This window comes from Mesoplodon bidens (genome assembly GCF_964165515.1).
Source record: "Mesoplodon bidens genome assembly, chromosome: 9".
Taxonomy (NCBI): Eukaryota; Metazoa; Chordata; class Mammalia; order Artiodactyla; family Ziphiidae; genus Mesoplodon; species Mesoplodon bidens.
This window is the reverse complement of record NC_138166.1, coordinates 57,010,360-57,035,431: the sequence shown is the minus strand read 5'-3', so window position 1 is coordinate 57,035,431 and position 25,072 is coordinate 57,010,360. Positions and strand designations below refer to the sequence as shown.

General features: G+C 40.9%; 1 protein-coding gene across 2 annotated transcripts in view; it reads right to left on the bottom strand.

Annotated features, from left to right (window-relative positions):
• SNX10 (sorting nexin 10) overlaps window positions 1-25,072 on the bottom strand; it is a 77,575-nt gene that overhangs the window by 9,843 nt on the left and 42,660 nt on the right. For both annotated transcript variants that reach the window (XM_081244320.1, XM_081244319.1), the window contains 3 exons: window positions 16,278-16,324; window positions 4,358-4,444; window positions 463-563 (listed from right to left, as the gene is read on the bottom strand). In XM_081244320.1, coding sequence (XP_081100446.1) covers window positions 463-563; window positions 4,358-4,444; window positions 16,278-16,301 — 212 coding nt within the window. In that variant the 5' untranslated portion in view covers window positions 16,302-16,324. The remainder of the gene's footprint in view (window positions 1-462; window positions 564-4,357; window positions 4,445-16,277; window positions 16,325-25,072) is intronic.

Sequence of the window (25,072 nt, the reverse complement as noted above, 5' to 3'; positions counted from 1 at the left end):
TTATATGGTTATATTATATAATAAGGGTGCGAGAAAATCAATTAACTTAAACAAAAAAAATTTTTTAAACATTTTTGAGGACTTTCATGGTCAATACTCATACAAGTTGGTATAATCCAAGTGATAAATTTTGAATTCAGATGCAGTAGCCAAAAAAAACTAACTAAAGCTATATATTGCGATCAAGAAGAAAGCCTACAAAATCCTTCATATTTTATATATCTTAATACATGTCAATTTTTTAATTGAAGTATAGTTGATTTACAATACTGTGTTAGTTTCAGGTGTTTTCCATTGTTTTTCAGATTGTTTTCCATTATAGGTTATTACAAGATATTGAATATAGTTCCCTGTGCTATACAGTAAATCACTGTTGTTTATTTTATATATAGTGGCATGTCAAATTTTAAAATATTGAATATAATAATAAGGTCTCCTCAATATACTCTTTAAATCACTTACACCAGTAATGCATTACTTTGGAGTCTCTGCCTCAGCCACACAAATTCTCTATATCTTCTTCGTACACAGGATGTTTTCATTGTAAAACACATGCTATTGGTCTGTTTAAAGAAAACAAAAAATATAAGCCTCACTTGAGGAAAAAATGCTTTTCTTATATCTATAACTCCCTATATGCCCCCAATATTCATCTAAAGTAGGATTTTAAAAATCAAAAATACATTTGCATTTATGCCAGACTCAAATAGTGCACATAACCCACCAATATAGCATCCATGAAGACAGCTGGGGTGACATAAATGAGCAGTGTTGTCCTGGGGCAAGGCATGACCCTGCACTTCCCTGAGTCCTGAAGTAGCTTCCTGCTCACCTATTAGCACTCCCTTCAGAGACAAATCATAAACATTAAATAAATCCTGAAGAATAAATGACCAATAAGAGCTCAGGGTCATCCACTGCATTCAACCCCATCCATCCATCCGTGGAGAAGCCTTTGGGGATTAGAAACACCTTCTCTTGGTCCTTCACATGACATCATGGAAGCTGTTGTGTCCTTGATATGGCCATCGCCACAGATCACACAAATCACCCAGAATCCTGAAATCACTTTTAAACAAGAGATCAGCATTTCCCTTCTCTACTTAGATGTGCAAGGAAGCGTGATCAAGTAAAAAGAGACACGTGGTTCACAGGACGAGTATGTGCATGGAGGACCCAAATTCCAGTCCTGGCTCTGCTATAAAGCAAGTCACTTAAACTCCAGTTCCCTGAATGGTAAAATGGGGATGAAATAGTACATCCCAATTTCACAGGGTTGTTGTTATTAGGATTGATAATATGCACATGGCAAATGTTATCTCTTAATAGTATTATTAGTGACTAGACATTGGTTTCCTTCCAGCTACCTTAAGGCAAACTTAGAAAAAGCCACCCTCAGAGTCCCTACCCAAAGCAAAACAGCAATGCTTCTCCTCTGGGTAAACACAAGGCTGGTAAATATGTGTGTTCCTCCTTTCTGTAAAACAAGAGACTGGCTTATTTGTCTGTTGGTTTTGTAAGTAGATCTCTATTCTGCCTATTAATTTCAAAATTCTATTTCATAATCTTTACACTGCCAAATGGGAAATTTTTTTGCCCCCAAGATTTATATCATTTCAAAAACTGTTATCAACCTACCACTTAATAAGCACCCAGCCACTGTTTTCCTTGGAAAGTGTCAGGGATGGTGTACATTAGTTCCTAACTGTTCCCATGAAATGTATGGCACAGTTCCTGGTATTCCTGAACTTCCTAAAATTCAAAGAACCTCAGGATACAGAGAGGTTAAGAGACTTGCCCCCAGAATACTTATTGGCCTAAATCTCGTCATGGACGATATGGCAGCAAACGCATTGGATGGAGTCTGTGTCACAATAATAACGTTGTGGGATTTCCCTGGTTGCGCAGTGGCTGAGAATCCGCCTGCCAGTGCAGGGGACACGGGTTTGAGCCCTAGTCCGGGAAGATCCCACATGCTGCGGAGCAACTAAGCCCGTGCGCCACAACTACTGAGCCTGTGCTCTAGAGCCCACGAGCCACAACTACTGAGCCCGCGTGCCACAACTACCAAAGCCCGCGTGCCTAGAGCCCATGCTCCGCAACAAGAGAAGCCACGGCAATGAGAAGCCCACGCACCGCAACGAAGAGTAGGCCCCGCTCCCCGCAACCAGAGAAAGCCTGTGCACAGCAACGAAGACCCAATGCAGCCATAAATAAATAAGTAAAATAAATTTATATACAAAAAAAATAATAATAATGTTGTGTGTGTGGATTTCAAAGCACACCAGGGCCTCCCTCTAACGTGACCCTTAGGAACTCAGGCAGCAGGCCGTTTACTCCAGAATTCGTGCCCTAACAAGGGCTGGGTGAGTATCCTCTCAGTGCTCTCTCCCCAGAGAGAACCAGGCCACTGCAGGGCCTCTTGAACCTCAGACAGAGGTGGAGTTCAGTTCAACTGCTTTTCATTTCTCTGCTCAGAATCACTGTGCATGCAATAACTGGAGATCCATCTGGTGCCTACACCAGACAAAGGTCTACCTATAAGTCCTGCATTTGCAGGACAAGCTCAGGAGAGGATATATGAAGGACTACCCACCTCGACAGTCCACTAGTTTAAAATTCCAAGTAAATGCTACAACTTCGGAGTTGCCTGGTATCATTTCCCTTGAGGTTAATTTAAGTGCGTTTAACACCAGCTTCTCTACCTGCAAAGCTCTATGGGTACAGCATCTAAGTGAGGGTAACAAGAACTCTCCAGTCTCCCCACCCATTCCTAATCATACAACAATACGTAGAATACTCTTCAGGATCAGGCTACACTGAGATCACTAATTTATTAAGTTCCTCTAAATCTAGTTGCTTGTTTCTGCTATCTATCAAGCCAAGAACATTTACTCATTGTCAATTTATTAGCATCTCAGAGAAACACCAGAGCCGCCACCAAATAACATGTGTCGAACCCATTATGTCTGGTTTTAGATGGACATTTCTGAATTCAAGTCACGTTATTTATGTAGAAGAGAAGGATCTATACTTTCATTAACTCCCTGTAGATAATTAAATTTCATGCCTACTATAAAGTGTGTCATAAGGACCCACAAATTTTTTAGAGGAAGTCAAAAGGCAACTAAAGAATTTCATTTCATTTTCAAATGCTTAGTCTTACATACTTGTATTATAGTTTTCCACACAGAATGCATATCTGGTGTGACCTCATGAGTAAAACCAAAACAAAATCTAAATACAAGGCATACCCTGGCAATGGGCTTCAACACAATCATCAAAAGAAGCAGTTCTGAGTTTTTACTTTATTTTCTAAGTTGGGGAACTTTGAAAGAAAAAAGGGAAGAAAGGAGAAAAAAGAGAAGTTTTGTGGGTGGTATCTGGGTACCCAATATACCAATGTAGCTATTAACAATGTGAAGATCAAAAGATGGCTAAATTTTATCTCACCTGTTCTATACAGTCACAGATAAAATCTGAGCCCATTTCTATGCTCTCAAGAAAAGTCTGGACTAAATTAGACAAAAGAAGTGACTATCTTCATGATCAAGGGCCAATAAACTATATACACCTGTGGGCCAAATCCAGCCGCCACCTGTCTTCACTAATAAATTTTTATTGGAACACAATTATACTCATTCATTTATATATTGTTTACGGCTACTTTCACCCTACAACAACAGAACTGAGTAATTTTGAGAGTCTGTATGGCCCCCAAAGCTAAAGGTATTTACTACCTGGCCTTTTACAGAAAAAGATTGCTGACCCTCATTCAAGATAATCAGAGGAGGCGACACACCACACAACACTGTTCAAGAGATTATGATACAGTACTATTTCCAAGTAAAGTAAATCATTTCTAGTTATTTACTTATCTTAATTACTCAGAATTGAGACTAAGGCAAAATAATTCCATATATTCATTTCCTACTTTCCTGTTCTACATATAAAACACTGCACATCTCTTTTCCAGAGAACTCTACATCCTCTCAAAACCTAAGATTTATCAGGCAATATAGTCTCCAGAAATATGCTATAACAGATCATAAAGAAATACCATTAATGAGCTATAAAAACTCTTTCTGAATTTTAGATGTATTCACATCTTCATACATGAAGGCAATAAACATTAAAATATTAACAAAGGTACAATAAGGAATTCAAATAAAGAACTTTAGGAACCATTGTACTACTTCATTTAAGAGACAAGCACTAATTGTAATCATTCAAATTCAGTTCTTTGAATTCGAAAAATTTTTATAAATTTCAATTATAAGTATATCATAGTATCCCATCAAATGTATGCTACCTAAAAATTACTATGATTTCTATGGACTATTGACGGCATACTTACATGAATACATATCTCATAGTCAATATAAGAATGCCAGAAGTCCTCCTTCTGAATCCTAGGATCTCGAACCCAAACACTTACAAATTCCTGTAAGGGCATCACAAGCAAAGAAATAGGTTTCAGAATTGCAAATAGGGCTAAGGGCTGAGAGAAATGACTGTACAAGACAAAACTGAAATGAGCTTTAACCACTGTGGCTGTAATCCTTTAAAAAACAAGAAGTTAATGAATCAAGCACCACAGGAAGTCTAAAAAACGCTGTTGCCACAGATGGAATTTTTACAATAACGCAAAACCGAGCTGGGTGCACTTTTGGATAGTTTTACAGGTTATGTGAAGACAATAAGAACAGATACTCTAAAACTGATTTTTAATTTTGCATCATGAAAAATAGGTTCACATTTTTATCAAGTTTTAAAAGTGGTCATTTCTTACTTTCTTCATTTCTCTGAATTAAAACTATAGGCCCTGCCTGATAAATCACTTGCTAGAACCCAAGTAAGAAAGAGTGACAAAGGTCATGTGAAAAGCAAGCAAGGAGAGCTGAAAATGACTTTGTGTGTGCACCCCGACTTCCTGAGAATAAGCACTACTAACTTAGTGATAGAAAGATGAGCACCTTTGACACACTCTTCTATTTTTAAAATATACCTTCCCATGTAGTCAATCATTTCATCTTCATAACAATCTCATGTTATAGATAAGAGTTAGAAAAGTTAAAAAAAAATACAAAGTAGATCATTTTGTTCCTTTTTAAAGATAGTAAGAACAGGAAATAGGGGGTAAAATTTAAAATACAATATATTTTTTTTAAGTGCTCTTTATTAAATCAGCTTAATTTTAAAATATGAAAACATACAACAAAAAAGTGTTATGTTTGGCATAACAATTCATTGCTAACTGAATTTCATTTTAAATATTTTAACTTTTTGTTTTGAAAAAAAAGACTTCAGGGCTGAAATTTTAGGCATTTCTTACTGCTTTGCTTTGGCACGTCTGAAAAGCGGGCCGTCAGCGCTCTAGAGCAGAAGAAGAAAAAAGATTATGAGGTTTTCTGCACAGAGCACCTCCATTCTGTTATGCACATAATATAATGAGAATTTTTCAGGACAGAGGATTAAGAGAGGAGGAGAAAAATAGTCCACATTCCCTTAAATCGCTTTTGCCACCTATCAAGTTCACCATTTGGCCATTTTTTCTCAAAAGCGTATTCTAAATTATAAGAGGGTCTATAAAGACAATTGTTAGTAAGAAGGCCTCTTACATATAGTGTGATTGGGTCAGGGTAAAGTAGATCCTGCCCAGAGGTGGAAATGAAACAGAACCCAGGCACCCTGCCCTTAGTGCATGTGTGTGCGTGCGTGTGTGTGTGTGTGTGTGTGTGTGTAACTCATTTTCCCAGAGTGCTTTTCACACATCCATAGTTCTTAGAAGGAGTGAATCAATCACCAATGAATCAATGAACAGAAGGACAGACAGGTCAGGAATAGGAGAGAAGACCAGAATCCAGGGTAGACCACAGCTAAGCCTCCAACTGCCCCCAACACACTCAGGGCAAGGCAGAATGCTGACAGGGGCTGACAAGGTTATCCTACCCCCGTGAAGCCAGCCTAAGGGAGAAGGCTGCTAGTCATCAGGTCACATGTAAGCCACACTCCCTCACAGGGCGCTGGCAGCTCCACTTTTCCACTGGAGAGGCAGAAGTTCTTGAATATCTCACAGGGGAAATTAAATATTTCCAACAGCTCAGTGTTCCATATTAACAGTAGAAGATATGCACCTGTTACTGAAATAGTGGGCCTCCACTCAGATTAAACAAAAATGAAAAGACAAAGAAATGCATCTGTCAATTTTCTACAAACCTGTCATTTAAAAAAAGGTTTCTGAACTAAAATTATAAAATCCACAGTTACCACAGCATCACAGACCCCTTGAACACTCAACATGTTATTAATTGAAGATGGTAGTAATGACAAATAGTTCTCAAAAAAATCAGGACTTTTTTCCGTGTATTTGTTCACTACTGTCTAACTACTGACATCTACACTTTGAGTAACATGCCCCTTTTCACGGAAAGAGCACTGAAATTGTGGTCACAAGACCAGGGGTAAATTCTGGTTCACTTACTTCCTAAATTATGAACTTATTCACTGAGCCTCCATTTCTACATCAGGAAAATAGGAATGATGCCTGTCCGGCTCATCTCAGCTGTTGGTTAGGAGGATCATATAAAAAATACCTGTGAAAGCACTGGGAAAATTTTCATTAAGTGCTACATGACAGTCAACTATTATTATGTAGAAAGGAAAATGCTTATAAACCCAAAGCACAGAGGTCTTCCCATAGACCTTGGCAATAAGCAATTCAGAAAAGCTAATCCAGATATATATCTTTTTTTAAGTAAAAATTTATTAATTTAAGAATCGAGTTGCAAACACTTTAATACTGTAATTTTTCAGTGAAAGGCAGAGTGACCTAAAGATTTCACAGAAATTGCTTGGAGCAGGCCCCTCATAATATTTGTAAAAGGAATGAACATCATAATGAATACTGTAGATTCTAAAGTAAAGAATCTACTTTCCTCATCTTAGTGGATTGTAATTCTTGGATTGTACCATTATTATTACTCATTATGACTAATCTTTATGTAGGAAAGATATGTTGAAAACATATTCTAAAGTCATGCTGGAAAAAGAATCTCCTAAGAACATAGCAATGCACTTTAAATGAACACTCAAAATTAACTGTGGTGCTAAGGCTCCAAATGCTTTTTCAATCCTGAAAATCTTTAACTTGGTTGAAGCGCTAAATGGCGAACTTTCTTCCTTATCGTTCCCTTCAACGTTGCTGTTGCCCTGAGAGCCATCCCAGGCTGCTGTTCTTCACACCCTGTTAGGATTCCAGGATGACTTCATCCAAACATATGGTTTCAAGTGCTCAGCGTGAGCTGATGATTCTCTCTCCATCCCAGTCCAGGCATCTCCCCACATATCCAGCCTCCTGCCTAGACAGCTCACTGGGAAATCCCACGAGCACAAAGAGTCCACACCCTTCCCACATCCTCCTCCTCATCTCATCCCCAGCAACCCCAGCCAGAAACCCAGAGTCCCCAGACTTCTCTATTTGACTCAATGACCGCATCCTCCAGATTCACCCTTCTTGATCCACCCACAACTCTATTCCCTCTGTGAGTGCTTTGACCCAAGGACTGCTTGCCCAACATTAATGCAGGGACTGCTAATTGATCTCGGGGCCCGTAATTCATCCCCCACACTAAAACAAGAAAGGTTCCAAAGCACACATCTAATGATGTCATTTTCCTGCTGAAAATCCTACAAAACCTGCCCCATAACCTTCAAGATCAAGTTCAAACTCTGTAGTTAGCACAATATAGCGTTTCATGATTTTCACTCTCCTTACCTCCAAAGGCGAAGCTTACATCCCCATACACAACATGCAATTTCACACCTGCATGCCTTTGAACATGCTGTTCTCTCTGCCTGCACTGCTGTCCTCACCCCAGTTTCTGCTTTTTCCTTCATCGCCATCATCTGGTTCTTTCTTTTATTTTCTGCTAACTCCAATCCATTTTCCAAATGCAACTCAGTCTCTAGAAATCCTTCTGGAATTCCTCTGGAAATCCTCAGATTCACCCAGTCTGACTCATTTGACTCTGCTCCAAGCCCCTACCGCCTCTGGGCAGACCTTGGGCATTCTCCCTCTTCACCATGCCTTACTGCACTGTAATTACCTGCAGGCCTCCTCCGCTAGATGCTAAGCTCCTTTAGGGTAGCTTAGGCTGTCCAGCATGACTTGAGTGCCTGGCACACCCAATGCAGTCCATTAATATCATTTAATGAATAAATGCATGCCTGCAGGAATAAATGAACTGGCTTCAGGAAAAAAAAAAAGATGAGATCAAACTTCAACTGAAATAAAAACCTCATCCACTTGGGTTCTTGGACTCCATGAATTAATGATAAGTTATTTAGCAGCTGGTCTAAAGTTTATCTTAATTTAACAAACCCCTTCCTCTAAGGGTGTGCCAATTTAACAGCACATGGCTACAAGAGCAATGTTTAAGGTCTATGAGAATCAACTGTTTTCAAGCACCCTAAAGAACTTCAGAAGCACCTATTTACATAGAAATAATTGAAAATCATTCTGAGAGCGCCAATAACTTGAGTCCCCTAAGACTTGTACCAGACAACAATTTGTTTGCATAGTTGGAGTTAAAATATGTACTTGAGGGCTTCCCTGGTGGCGCAGTGGTTGAGAGTCCGCCTGCCGATGCAGGGGACACAGGTTCATGCCCCGGTCTGGGAAGATCCCACATGCCGTGGAGCGGCTGGGCCTGTGAGCCTGTGCGTCCGGAGCCTGTGCTCCGCAACGGGAGAGGCCACAACAGTGAGAGGCCCGCGCACAGCAAAAAAAAAAATAAAATAAAAAAAATGTACTTGAAAGTAATAAAAGTACATTTATTTTAAAATATTCTATAATTCAGATGGGCCCCTCCCCCAATCTGCAATTAGTAGGAATTAGTGAAGTTTCACGATACTTCCAGCTACGAATAGCACACCCAGGAAGCCAAGGTTCACCTATAATCTCTTAATTAGACGCATCCCTCATGATGCTGCCCACCATCCTTCAAAGGAAGGTTGACAGCCTGTCAGCCACAAAGGACAGCTCCAAGTTCCATAACTAGAATCATATGGATTTCCTATGAAAATTGCTTCAGTAGCAGCAGTTAGTCAATTTAATAACCTTATTAAACACTTTAATGACTTCTTGGGCCTAATGATTATATCCAGTATGAAGGAAGAAGTCAGGCAGAGTAGAATTAAAAATTTAAGCTAACTGATCCCTACTGTTCTCCATGTGAAAACAAACTTCTGAAGAAGGAGAACTGCACTCTTTGAAAGTCTAATTCCTGTGTTGTCTTATAATCATCACTCTTCAATTTCAGTGTACCCCCTTCCCTCCCCAACTCCCACCCCAGGTTCAACCTTTATCCATTTATCCATCTACCTCGTCTTTTCTTCCTTAGCCCTGATATATGAGAATAAATCAACAATAAAAATAACCATACTGAACAAGCCATGTGCATGTGCCAGGCACTGTGGAAAGTGTTTTATACATGTTTTCCTTTAATCTTTATGACAATCCTAAGAGGTCAGTAATATTATCACCCCCTTTTTACAGATAAGAAAAATAAGGCTTCTTAAGCTTAAGCAACTGGCCCAAAGTCAAATGGCAAACAGGCTGAGCTACGTTTCAAACTCTGGTCTGCCTTGCTCCAAAGCCTGTGCTCTCAAACATGTTCTACTGGGTGCTTCTTCAACAATAAATAATAAATCTCCGATTTCACTATATTTCCAATTTCACAAAAGGGCATTATTTTGGAGGGGAAAAAATTATTTTCTTTGCTATTAGCTAAAACATCAGTTCAAACAACAAGTTCTTCTGAAACTCTGTCCCACTAGCTTCTCAAAGGCCTTGTATTTCATTTTTATATTTCTAGCACCAAGCACAGTATTGGCACTCATTAGTAAGTGCTCATGAAATGTTTGAGAATTAACCAACTGATTATAAAGAAGATTCAAAACCAAAGGATGTACAGGTTCTGTATGCTGAAGACTATAAGATGCTATTGAAAGAAATCGAAGAAGTATATACTTCTTTGTATATATCTGTGTAAGTATATTCTATACTGTGTTCATGTATTGGAAGAGTCAACATAGTAAAGAGATAAATTCTCCCCAAATTGATCTATAAGTTTAATGCAATTCCTGTAAAAATCCCAGCAAAATTTTTGAAGATACAGCTGACCTTATTCTAAAATTTACATGGAAAGGAAAAGACCCTAGAATAGTCAAAATAATTCTGAAAGAGAATAAAGTGGGAGGAATCCTTCTTCCTGATGTTAAGGCTTACTATACAGCTATAGTAATCAGGATAGTGTGGTACGGGTAGAGGGGCACAGGTCAATGGAACAGAATAGAAAACCCAGAAATAGACTTATGCAAATATGCCCAACTGATTTTAGACAAGGGTGTAAAAACAATTCAATGGAGGAGGGATAGCCTTTACAACAAGTGGTTCTGGACCAACTGGACATCCCCAGGCCAAAAGATGAACCTTGACCTGAACTTTGCCCCTTATGTAAAAATTAACTCAAAATGGATCGTAGATTTAAATGGAAACATAAAACCATAAAACTTTTAGAAAAAAACATAGGAGAAAATCTTTGCGACCTATGACTAGACAGAGTTCTTAGACTTGATACCAAAATGATAATCCATGTAAGGAAAGAGAGCTAAATTAGACCTCGCCAAACCTAAACTTTGCCCTGCACCTCCTGCAAAGAGGTTGAAAAGAAAAATTACAGGCTGGAAAATATCTGCAAATCACTCATCCCTCAAAGGACTTGTAGCTAGAATACATAAAGAACTCTCAAAACTCAACATGTAAAAAAAACAAAGAATTCAATTAGAAAATAGGCAAAACACACGAAAAGGCATTTCACTAAGGAAGACATACAGATGGCAAACAAGCGCATGAAAAGATGTTCAAGATCATTAGCCATTAGGGAAATGCAAATTAACACCACAACGATATGTCACTACATACCTATCACAGTTTCTACTATTTTTATAGTACAGTAAACATAACTGTGTGCTAACTGTAAAAATATTTATTCTTATTACAAAAAGATGAGTACAGACAAAAGCTAACAAAGAATCTCTAGGTGTTAGTATTAGTTTTTCATAGCCTTGATGAGAATCTTCTACCACAAAAATGAAAACTTGTTTCATTTTATGCTCACTTTCTCAGGCCATTTTTATCCTCTTCCAAAGAATATACCCATTTTATATGTTTATGTATTTGAACTGGAGACTCATTCATTCAATTAAAATGTATTGAGTCCTGGTTCTGTGCGAGGCACTGACATTTAACCAATGTCTTATTCACCAGGGTTCTATCCAGGACTCCCACATAACAATCTCAAAACTAAAATCTAGCCCCTTTCACACACACTACATTCTCTATAAATAACATGCTTGAAAGGCACAAGGAATGTATCAAGTAACCTTCCTTTATTTCCTAATAATATTTATGACAAATAACCTAAAAGACAACCTCCAAGGAATGTTACTCGTCACTTTATAGCTTGGAGTGTGTTTAAATGCCGTTCTCTGGCAGTTTTGAACGATGACTTTTAAGAAAGCTTTTATTATGTCGGGATAAATAGCTGTGAATGAAATTCAACTAGGCCTGCCTTTTACATGACTTATGATTCATGATGTTACGAGTTTCTTTACATAAGCAGCGTCCAGAATTAAGGAGAGTTACCTTTTTGTATTTCATAATACATTAGTGGAAAAAACTCATCTTTTACAACAAGAAATAATTGCCAACCTGTGTTAAACTACACCACAAGGACACGATCAGCAAAATCCAGAATGTGAAAACATCTATAGGTCAAAAGATGCAGTTTCTTCAACAAATAAATGGCACAAGGGGGAAAATGGGCAGAATGAGAGGTTTTAAGCAATATATTAACCAAATGCAACGTGTAGTTCTTATTTGGATCATGATTAGAACAACCAAATATACAATTTTTTTTTCAGCATAATCAGGGAGACTTGAACACTGACTATTTGATGATATGAAGGAATTAATGTTAATTTTTTTAAGGTATGATAATGTGGTTTGTTTCTAAGAAGGGTCATTTGTTATAAATGCATACTAAAATATTGACAGATGAAATTACACTATGCCTAAAATTCGTTTCAGATAATTCACTGTGTGGTAGCAGGAGGGAATGGGTGGCGGTGGGGTGATAGCTTGGTCATGAATTAATAACGTGTTAACTCTTGAACCCTCAGGTACATAAGGGCTCATTATATTAGTCTCTCTACTTTGTGTGTTTAAAATTTATAATGAAAAGTTAAAACCAGTAAAGGAAGAGAAGGAAGGGAGGAAGGGAAGAAGGGAAGAGGTCATCTCAAGGGGACTGCTTTATGAAAAGAGACACATGTGGCACTTGAAAGCGAAAGTAAGTCAGAAACATGAATCTGAAAGCGTTAACCATGAGCCCAGCAGGTACTGACACTGTTAACATAATGACATCCTAATACTTATCTACCTTTGAAAAATAAGATTTTTTCATTATTATAAAAATAAAATATGTATGTGGTTAAAGAAAGAGAGAGAGATCATTTCAAGTACAGATGAGAACACCATGAAAATGAAGTCTCCTCCTACTGGACTTCCAGTTTCTTGTCAGCCTATCTAGGACTTTTATATACTTCTTCTATTATACACATAATTGGCACATATATGTATATATGTGTGTGTGTATATACATGTATATATAATTTTTAATGCAAATGGGAGCACACTGTAAATACTGTTTTGTACCTTGGTTTATTCATTGCACAGTCTTTTAGAAATCTTTATGTGTGAGCACATATAATTCAATGTTGTCTGTTTTAAAACTGTTTTAGAGCAGTTTTAAATATACAGAAAAACTGTTCAAAGACAGTAGAGAATTCCCATATATCCCATGCCCAGTTTTCCCTATTATTACATCACGCCACATAGGCAGGGAGGAAAGGAGGAAGGAAGAACAAATTGAGTTTTGGGGATTGGGAAAGGGTCTGGTCTTGTCACTTCCCTTCAAAGTCCCCAGCACCGCAGGACACCAGGTGGAGGTCTTGCTTATGGGATATCCTTTAACGTTACTCACTGGTCCCAGCTCAGTCAGTTTCCAATCAGAAATCAATATTAAAACCATGCTTTCCTAGAGCAAGCCCAAATGTTACCATCAATCAGTGTAAGTGTATCTTGAACACTTAAATGTTAAGCTTAGAGCCAACACATCCAAAACAGCAGCACATCCTTCCCATCTCTCCCTGTAGGGCCCTGTGTGGCAGGGTCCTCATGGCGCCTGGAACTGTCCCGGGCCCACTTGGTTCTGCTCCACTCAAGGTATCTCCTGCCACGGAGCTGTAGATTTACTGTCACTCAAGTGTCAATAAATGCTAATTACTATTATATCCAATATAAAGTATGTACCTTTTGAAGGAGAAAAAACTCTTATACAAAAGGTATGAATCTCTAAAGGTAGAATTCAGCCATCATGATCCAGGAGAGTTGGGGAGATACACACACACACACACACACATACACACACAGAAAAGAGGTTTCAGCCCACCCTTCCAGTCACATCACATATATAGGACTATCCCACTTACACCAAGCAAGCCCTGGGCAGAGACACAAACACAGTTCCTTGGAGGGGCCAGAATGTCAGACTCCATGAAAGAGTGTAAACTGCTTATTTACATATCACATAAGATGAGCTCAATGTGGCTGAAGCCAAAGGTCCTTAGTGATGCAGGAAGATCAACCTATTCATTCTGGGTGTTAGAATATAAAGAGAACGAAAACGCCTGGCTCCACACAAGACGCCGTCTGAAACTCCTGTCACAGCCACCTACCTTTTCATTAGGGTTCTGGGTTCTGTCTCATTAAACAGAAGAGTTGATTCAGTTGGGTCCACCTAATTATTCTTATTAAAATATGTAACCATAATATTTTAATTGTAAATTAAAGCTGCATGCATGAATGAATCTGAATTCATTTTAATTTTACAATGGCCCGATGCCAAGGCCTTTTTACAGGGAAGATCCATCAGCACGGATACTGCTCTCGTGGGAATTCAAACCAATGTGCAAATGGAACATGTTTAGCTAACAAGGGAGCCTCTCCCTCCCTGTTCTCCACTCTCTAGATTTATTGCGATAATAAAGCTATTTTAACAAGAGAGACTGCAATCGACTCCCCACTCTACCCGCCCCAACTTTAAAAAAAAAATTTTACCAAACTTCTAAGCTGGCACTACCAGCTTAGGTAGAACCAAGATGTCAGTCCTGGGCCGTTTGCATCTTGAACAAGGATGGTAACTAGGTCTCAATTCACATGTCAACCTTACGATTAATTAGCAATGTCTCCTGTGGGCACCAAGTACAAAGGGCTTACACACACACTGCCCCCCTGGTCTAGATTCTAGAACAATCAGTGATATTGCATTCAGCCCTTATATATGCAGTTAGGTGGGACTTGAATTATTTTCCACTAAACAACCACCAGCCACTAGGATATTTAAAGGCTCAACCAAAACCTCCTCCACTTCTAACTGGCATTAACTACAGGGTGCTGATGGGGTAGCTGCTGAGATAAAAATATCTTGATAATTGAGGCTTTAGGAAAGCCTCTCCTTGACTTCTAAGCTGAGGCCTGAAAGATAAGGAGTCGTCAGCCTGTCAAGGTGGTGTGAAGGCTGGGGAGAGAGATTATTCCAGGCAGTGGGAAAAACATCTGTGAAAGCCCAGGGGCCCAGGGCACACAGAGCAATCCAGTTTCCAGAATAAGGCGTGAGAAGGGCACTGGGTGGTGAGAAGGGCACTGGGTGGAGCGAGAAGGAGGAGACAGCCTGGGGAAAGAAGCAGGGTCAGATCATACAGGGCCTTGGAAACCACAGAGGAGTTTGGACTTTGTTCTAAGAGCAACGTGAGAGAAACCAAGAAATTCTGGCCACACATAGAAAATGAATTGATACGTGATGAACAGTAGTATGTCACAGCACATTCAGAATTTCGCCTTGCTGTGCTCATTTCTTGCTGACAGAGGCTCAAGTAAATTTCTGGGCATTATACCTCTTTCTCCTTAACGGTATTTTCTTTTTCAATGGAAGGACTTTCCAGTTTAAAACTGCTTAATGTCATAATATTATTATATAATTAGTTATTATAAAGGACTTTGTAAGGTCAATATAATGCTTTCTTTATGCAGTTGGTTAAAGTTTGTGTCTAGTTTTTATTAACTGAAATGAACTTTAAAAAGCGTGATTAAACCAGCCAAGCAAAAAAAAAAAAAAAGCTTCTCATTGGAAAAAAGTCTTTGTTGCTTTCATGGGTAGCCTTTGGAATAGTGCCGGCTGTCAGCACAGCTCCGCTCTCAGGCCAATACAGGTGTGTAGCTTACCTGAAAGGAGGTCTGGCCTCTGCCCTTGGCTTCTGGGAGGTGATCTCTAGGCCCCTGGAATGTCTTGCCTGACAAGAGTATCTTTGTTTGCCTGGGCTTTGGCCACTGGACAGTCTTAACAATGTGAATATGATGGAGGCTTAGGGCCACGCTGTATCAGCTGTGACCTCTGGAGGAACTAGAGACTAAAGGTATTAGTCTGATCCCGGGAGGAGTGGACAAAAAGGTCGGCCATGCAGGCAGGATGATCCCCAATAAAAACTCTGGACACCAAAGGCACAGGGGAGCTTCCCTGTGGAAATTATCACACACTGACTCCTTGTGGAGAGAAGAAGCAGTAGCTCTGCATTTGGGCCCCTTCCCAACTTGGCCCTCTGCATCTCTTCCTTCAGCTGGTTCTAACTGGTATCCTTTCCCTGTAATAAACCATAACAGTGAGTATAACTGCTCTCAGTGAGTCCTGAGTCTTTCTTGTGAATTATCAAAACTGAAGATGGTCTGGGGAGCCTCCAAATTTGAAATTGGTATCAGAAGTGAGGGCAGTGTGGAGACTTGCAGTTTGGCCACCTTCACAGAGAAGGTATTTCCTGAAGCAAGCACCTTGGTCCCAGTACTGTTTAACACAGGGACAAGGAAGAAGCATGCTTGGTCTTCGTACTGGGTAGGGCCAAGAAGGCTGCACTGATGCTGGGGAGTGGGGGTCAGCAGGTTCAGGAGGGCAGCTGTTTTGTTCTTTCATTAGCCCCCTTCTACGACATCCTGTGGTATCTTGACTCTCCTCTACAGATTTATGGTTAGAGAATGAAGAACTAACCTGTAGTGAGTCAAAGCACATGGATTATCTATTTTGGGCTTTCTGATGACATACCTCTTTCTGCTGTTCTGGAAACATCTTCAACACAGGACACGATCGACCTGAAAAATAAGATACCAACACTCAGTGATTTGGAACCTCCATACAGGAGCAGATATGCCTCTCAGGGCCTCCCACCCAGATCCCCCCTGAGAGCCTGCCCTCCCACAGTCTCTGAAAAGTATACCTGTGCTTCTCCCCCACCCTGTCTCCTGCTGACCCAACCAAGGGGAACATCGGTCCATCTGGGAATTGGGAGTTTAGGACATGGCAAGGCCAAGACAGCCAGATGATGACCGGCCCTCACACTGAAGGCCAGGCAGGGTCAGGCTGGAGTTGGAGCCTTGGGGAAATCAGAGGAGGCTGGAGATGCTGGGGAGCAGAGGGCCATGAGGGGCAGCAGGGGATGCTGGTTGGCAGTGAGGTGAAGAGAATGGAAAAGGTGCCCAGAGATCCACCACTGAGAACAGCCCTGACGGTTTCACCAGCAACCCAAGCTTTCAAGGGACAGGTCACTCCTGTGACATTTAAACTACTCCAGAGTTCAGATAAGAGATGGTGTGGCCCCAAGAGGGATGAAGATGGGAACCTTGATTCCAAGACTCCAGTCAGTGCAGTCAGCCTCTCGGCTGATTCCAGGCCCTGCCTGTTCCTAAGATTGTCTACTGTTCCTTAAAACCCCACTTAGCTAGTTGGACTTAACACCTACTCCCTGCCAAAAAAAAAAAAAATTGAATCCTCTCACTATATGCATGCACAGGTATTTTACAATAGAAAGGTGGCTATGGCTGCATGGTCACGATTTGCCTTTATTTTGATAATGTAAGTCTGACCCCACTTTCCAGATGATTATTATCATCCACAAGTATTTCCTGAGTCTCCACGAACATCCCTGGCACTGTAGGGAATACGAGGAAGCAAGTGGGTGCTTCCCACGTGGTGAGTGTCGGGGAGGAGAACCCAGAGCAGGCAGAGGAAAGAGCTCCCGAAGGAGGTGAGTGAGCCACACCGTGAGCAGTGGCTGTGCTTCCAAGGGGAAGGAAGCTCCTTTCAGCCAGAGTGAGTGAGCGAGCAAGAGGACCCACAGGGGAATTTCAGTGTTCACGGAAAGAGGAGGAAGAGGTGTGACAGTGACATACACAGAGGATGGGGGAAAAGCGTGATGGACAATCCAGAGATGGGGGCCAGGCCAGTTCAGCTGAGGGAAAGGGTTCATGGAAGGTGGGAAGCTGCCAAAAAGGTAGGTCTGTGTCCTAACCTCTGGAACCTGTGAAGGTGATCTTATTTGGAAAAGGTGTCTTTGCAGGTGGGTGGGCCCCAAATCCAATGACAAGTGTCCTTCTTATAAGAGACAGAAGAGAAGAAATCATCCACACACAGAGGAGAAGGCCATGTGAAGATGGAGGCAGAGACTGGAGTGATGCAGCCACAAGCCAAGGATACCTGCAGTCACCAGAAGCTGGAAGAGCAAGAAGGCCTTCTCTCCTAGAGCCTACGGAGGCAGCACAGTCCTGCCAACGCCTTGATTTCAAAGTTCTGGCCTCAGGAATGGTGAAGAGAATAAACTTCTGTTGTTTTAAGCCACAAAGTTGGTGGTAATTTCTTATGGCAGCCACAGGAAACTAATACGGAGAGGCTCTCTGGGGATTAGACTAGAAAGGCAGACTGGGAACGTAGCTGGGGAAGGGGGAATTCATTCATTGACTCACTCACTCACTCAGTATTTATGTGCCATGTGCTGGAGTAGGAGTAGAACATAGAGTGGAGGGCAGAGCAGACTCAGAGCTTACGAGATGACTTCATAAATATAGTGTAGAAATGATAGGAAAGGAAAGGAAAGGACAGCCTCTTGAAAGAACGGAAAGACTAAATGGGGAGGTGGGGGAATGTCGCCTGGGGAGGCTGTACTGAGAAAGTGGCACTTAAGCTGAGGCCTAAAGGGTGGTGTGATTTAGCCAGGAAGGCTACAGGAGAAAGGCATTTTAAGCAGAGGGACTGGCGTGTGCAAAGGGGTGGAGGCTGGAAGGAGGAGCAGCTCAAGAGTTCAGGTTATTGAAGGAATCCCTGCATCGGCTGAAGGATAGGCCATGGGTTACCTCCATCTTGGGATTCTGCCGAAACACTGATCGGGTGGGTCCTTGACCCCATGCCTCCACCCCTTCCAGATCGTCCTGCCAACTCCCACCCCTCTTCCCCGCTCCTGCCCCAGCTCTTCACCCTCATTACACAGCGTGTTGTGCAAGTCCCTGCTGGCATGAACCTCACTTGCATCATAATATTTGTATATCCTCTTTCTCCCAGTTGACTGGATGTCTCCAACAAAGCACATCTGCGTTTTCTTGTGTAAACTGCACAACCATTCTGTGAGGGAGATTTGAGTGTCCTCGCTTTTCAGGTAAGAAAACAGAAGGTTGGAGGGAGCAGGTTGCCCCAGGTCACACAGGGAGGGAGAGAGCTCAGTTAGTCCAGTGTGAACTCAAGCCAGTCTGCTTCCCAACACAGGTCTTCCCATTGCCTGAGGCTGCCTCCATGACTGTGTGGCTGGACAAACGGTTCAAATTTGGGGTCTTTAATTTAATTCTCCCCAAAGGACTTGAGCTTTTCACCCACCCCCACCCAAGGCAGGAGGATTCAACAGTTCTCACAGGGCCACCTGAGATGCTAGAGACCAAGTCAAACTGTACAAATAGGAAGCTGAAAGTTTAAACTGGCTCCAAAACATCACAGAGAACACACAGTCAAGCTTTAATATTTTAAAGCTGGATAGAGGGATGGGGGTGGGGTTAGAGGGGAGAAGACTTTCATTTTCCACTCCATCCACTTCCACATTGTTTGAATTTTTCCAGTGAACAGAAATTAATTTTACACTTTTTCAGGTAACAATCATTTAAAAATAAACACAATAATTCTATCAGAAGTATTAAAAAAGAAATGACAGGCCCAAAATGGAGACACCTGTGCTAAAACCAAGACTTAATACCTAACCAAACTGCCATTACAACCTTCCCCAGGAATGTAATCCTAACTAGAAAATGTGAAATTTTCTAGTCAGCACCAATTAGGTCACTCTTTGGATCCCCCCAAAGGAAGATGAGGTAACTCCTTCTGTCCCCCATAGGGAGGTTACCTAAGCCAGAAATAATCTTTTTGTTTGTTTATGGCCTGTCTTGCCTTTGAAAACCTCTCCCTCTCTGCAGCCCTCTGGAGCCCCCCTCTACTTGCTAGACGGGATGCTGCCCAATTCATGAATCGTTCAATAATGTTAATTAGATCTTTAAATCTACTTGGTTGAATTTTTGTTATTCAACAGAAGAAATAGTGACTCAAACATAAATTATGGAAGATTTTTACTTCATGTAAAATAAACAGCGGATTCAAACGCAGGAAAAGATGCTACTTTTATAACGCAATAGGAAATGTCATCTGGTACTGGACCTTGCCATGGCATTTACTGATGAGGAGAAGGAAATTAAATGATAGCACGATAGAATGGTTTGAGAGAAAAGGTTAGATGTCTATAATTTAGCAAACCGAAGCCGCTAGTCAGAAACTGTCCCCTGATAGACTATGCCCTCCTGGTGGGTTGTAAAATTTTTCATTTGTTTAGATTTCCAAATTCCCCAGGCTAGCCCCTATGCCTGTCAAAATAATGGATATGGAGAATTCTTGCCTCACTGAAAGACCAAACAGGAACCAGTGTGGCGATCTGACCCCAGGTGACCATCAACAAGGCTGTCCTTGGAGCGTTTTCTCTCCCCACCACAACCAGGAAGCCACAGCCCACGTCCATAGTCACCCACCGCAATCCATTCTCCCTCCCGCTTACCTTCCTCACAAGAACTGGTCAGTCTCACAGCCATTCCAAACAACAGGGATGATTTCTCAAACCTGTTATTCAGGTTAGAGTTGGGGACACACAGATGACAGAGCTACATGGTGACCCCCTACTGGGAAATATGGCAGCTACGGAGAATCCTCTGAGAGACTCAACATGTGTCTTCATGACTGCATCACCACCTTGACAGTAGGATTTGCCAAAACCAGAAACTCCAGGAGAAACCTGCCTCCACTTTTCACCCTGGAATATTTCTTCTATAAAACAGAAAATGTTTGTGAAACAAACAGAATTCTCTAGAGCAGAGGTCAGTACTATTTTTCTATGAAGGGCCAAATGGTAAACATTTGAGGCTTTGCAGGCCATATGGACTCTGCTGCAACTATTCAAATCTGCCATTTGTAGTAAGAAAGTCCCCGCAGATGGTAAGTAATCAAATGAACATGGCAGTGTTCCAGTAAAACTTTATCCACAAAAACAGGTGACAGTACTCTGCCGACCCCTGCTGCAGAGCAGTCGAGTAGTGTGTTTTCAGTTCTATACCTTAAAAGCCCTTTCTTAAATCACCAGAGGGCAACCTTTGTATCGCTAAGCTTGGTCTGTATACCTAATGGTGGTCTCCTCTCCGCCAAGCAAATTACCGACCAAAACTAGGCTCTATATGTGAGTGGAGTGAAAAAGGGTTACACATGTTCTCCACCGGTGAAATAAGGAATAACAAGCACGGTTTATAGATTTCTTTAAAATGAAAATAGAAGGGGGTGAGGTTCAAGTAGCACAGTTTTGGTTTTTCCTACCATCCCATGTCCAAACAACAAACTTGTTAATCATGAAACAAGATCTGAATTTACATCAAAGTCACAAGGATATCCTGAACAGAATGAAACTGGTTTTATCAAAAATATACAGTTTTTGACCCACCATAACAATATACAATTTCATAAACCAAATAGACACGTTTTCCTGTACTTCCAATACAGAAACCAAGAGAAACCTCATGTGTTTCCAGAATAAAGTGCAGGTGGATTCATAACTAACCTCATGGTGGACAAGGCCTAAGAGTAAGGGGAGATGAGTGTATTTTTACAAGGAAACGACTTTATTATCTTTCTTTTCTTTGCTGTGTTAGGAGTAGTCGTCAGCCCTCAAACAAAATATACTTAACCTCTTCTCCCTTCGGGAAGTGTGGCCAGGTTCCAAGAGTGGGGGGCTTCCGGCTGGGGACAGGCCTGTAAGTTGGGTGTGGAGAAGGCAAAAAACTAAAAAAGATACCATCTGATTATTATTTCCCTCCATGTCTCACCATCTTGCTTTGACACTGCTTCCTGCCTAGTCTTAGAGAAGAGACTCCACTACGGGACACCCATGCTTGGGGAATACCTGGTTCCTTTCCTATTACAGTTCTGCCTCCAGAGAGGGTTATTTTATAAGACAGTTAGACAAGAGCCTTGGTACTGAGAGGGGCGGAAAGGGTGTGAGATAGGAACCCCAGGGAGCACTTGAGAGGGTCCAAGGGGAGTTGGCTGAATAGCCTGGGTCAGTCTCAGAGGTATCTAAGAAGTGGGGGGCAGGGGGTGGCTACTTCCAGGGGCATCCAGTAGCTGTGTTGATCTGGGGTTCTCAAAAGCTTTGTGCCCACCCTTCAAAGGGAGAACTTCCTCCCACTGCACCCTGTCCTGTGCCTGAGGCTCCTCAAGTGTGCACAGAGGAGCGAGCCGTGTTGTGCCATGCCTATGTCTCACCAGCTCACTGCCTCACAGGGGAAAGGCTGGCCATGCCAGGGAGTTTATGTTGTGGCCATCATGCTCCCTAGGGCACTGAAGTCCCCAAGGAGTCCTCTAGGACACCGAGAGGAATTGGTCCTAGTAGTATGGTTAGTAAACATCTCCCTACCCTCACATAAACATAAAAACAATACAAAGAACTTGAGAAAACAGTGATAGACATGACCATATGAAAATTAAACCTGCTGTATGTTTGAAAAGGGATTTAAAGACAAATGTCACATAATAATAATATTTATAATATGTATGACAAGGTATTAATATTTCTTAATTTTTGGAAAGCTCTTACAAATCTATAGCAAAGAATATTCCTGTAGGAATGTGAACAAAGGTTACTAACAATCAATTCACAAAACAACAACAATAAAGGTCAAACTCAACAAGAAAACAACCTGATTTTTAAAATGGGCAAAGGACTTGAATAGATATTTCTCCAAAGGTAATGTACAAATGACCAAAAAGCTTATGAAATGTACTCAATATCACCTCACATCCATAAGGATGGCTACTACCAAAAAAACAGAAAACAAGTATTGGTGAGGATATAGAGAAATTGGAAACTTTGTGCTGGTGGGAATGTAAAATGGTGTAGCTGCTATAGAAAATAGTATGGAGGTTCCTAAAAAAATTAAAGTAGAATTACCTTATGATCCAGTAATCCCACTTCTGGGTATATATCTAAAAGAGTGGAAAGCAGGATCTCAAAGAGACATTTGCACACCCATGTTCATAGCAGCATTATTCATAACAGCCAAGAGGTGGAAGCAAATCAAGTGTCCATCAACAAACGAGGGATAAGCAAAATGTGGTGTGTGTATACACAATGGAATATCATTCAGCCTTTAAAAGGAAGGAGATTCTGACACACTCTACAACATGGATGAACCTTGAGGACATTATGCTAAGTGAAATAACCCAGACACAAAAGACAAATATTTTATGATTACACTTACTTTATGAGGTTTCTAAAGTAGTCAAATTCATAGAAACAGAAAGTAGAATGGTGGTTGCCAGGGCTGGGAGGAAGGGGAAATGGTGAGTTCTTGTTTAATGGGTATAGGGTTTCAGTTTTGCCAGATGAGAAAGGTCTGGAGATTTGTTACACAACAATGTGAATATACTCAACACTATTGAACTGTACGCTTAAAACAGGCAAGATGGTAAATTTTATGTTTCTTACCACAATTAAAAGTAACATTTTTTTCATAAAAAGGTCAATAATCTATTTTGAATGTTTAACCTTGCTATAAGTGCAAATAAAAATGAGATGCCATATTTCTGTCTATCAAATTAGAATGTTTCTTCAATGATATCCATTGCTGGCAAGCATCATGGGAAATGGGACTGAATGCTGCTGGTAGGAATGTGAGCTATTTCAATATTTCTCAAAGACAATTTGGCCATATGTTTCAAAAGCATTTTTAAACTGCTTATGTTCTTTGACTCAATTATTCCACATCTGGAATCTCAACCTAAAAAAACTGGCCAGACGTGCAATTAATTTTTATATGAATGTTCACAATGCAGTATTTTTCATTTAAAAAATCAAATAAAATAGAAACCTAAATGTCCATAAGTAGTACACTAGGAAAAGTGAATTATGGTAGGGCTGCAGAAGAGACCACCTTGTAGCCATTCCAAATTATGTTACAGAAGAATATTAAATGGGGCTTCCCTGGTGGCGCAGTGGTTGAGAGTCCGCCTGCCGATGCAGGGGACACGGGTTCGTGCCCCAGTCCGGGAAGATCCCACATGCCGCGGAGCGGCTGGGCCCGTGAGCCATGGCCGCTGGGCCTGCACGTCCGGAGCCTGCGCTCCGCAACGGGAGAGGCCACAACAGTGAGAGGCCCGCGTACCACAAAAAAAAAAAAAAAGAATATTAAATGGTAGGGACTGTTCAAGAAGTATTAAGTGATCTTTTTACGTATGTTTTTATTTCTTATTTATTTAAGAACCGAAGCCTACATGTGACAAGTCAACAGTGGTCATTTCTGTTTTATTTCCTTCTTTTCTGTATTTTTCCTGAAGTTTACAATGCATTTGTTAAAGTAAGAAAACCATGATGATATCACTTATATTCAGAATCTTAAAAGATGATACAAACGAACTTATTTACAAAACAGAAATAGACTCACAGACATAGAAAGCAAACTTACAGTTACCAAAGGGGGGGGAGGGATAAATTGGGAATTTGGTATTAACAGGTACACACTACTATATATGAAATAGGTAGACAACAAGGATACTGTATAGCACAGGAAACTATATCAATATCTTGTAATAACCTATAATGGAAAAGAATCTGAAAAAGTCTGTGTGTGTGTGTATGTGTGTGTGTGTACATATATATATGACTGAATCACTTTGTACACCTGAAACATTGTAAATCAACTACAGTCCAATAAGAAAGTGGGAAAAGAAAAAGGAAACTATATATATATGGTTTTTTTGCCATATGGCTCGGCATGCAGGATCTTAGTTCCCCAACCAGGCCTACGGCAGTGGAAGCACCAAGTCCTAACCACTGGACCACCAGGGAACTCCCAGAAAACCATATATTTTTTAAAAGATAGTAAACAATGTATTCAATTACTTTTATTATTCCCCCCTCCAAAAAAAAAAAACAAATAGCTAATTTCACTTTCAGTGTTTGTTTCATTTCCTCCTAAATGTTCAGCAATTTTTCTACTTAAATTAAAAAAATCACTGGCTTCTTACTTTCATCTGTACAAGGATATGCCATCAGTGGGGTTATTTAAAATTCAAAGTTTAATTTAGTGCCAGTTTTTCCCAGACCTGCTCTCGGTGCTACCTATGTCCTTTGCAGGTCTGTAGTGGGGATAGGGGCAGGGGGTGGGGGCCGGTATAGCCCTCCCAAATCTCCCCTAGGGGGAAGTTCTTGGCCAGGGTCTTGCTGGAGGGGTAGTTCTACAGGTAGCCCTGTTTTCTATCACCTGGGGGGCCCTCCTCGGATACAGGAAACAGCATCAGTGATGGGCATCAGACTCCAGGGAAGCCCATGCACAGGTTAGCCAGGTGCCTGAGGCATGGCCTGGCATGGAAAGCAGGGAGGGCTGGGCACCAGCTCCCTCCCAGCATTTAGACTAGGAAACACTAAGACTTGGCAGTTCTCTGGGTCCTGAAGCTAGGAAATGATGATGAGAAAAGGGAGAGATAATGATGTCTTAACT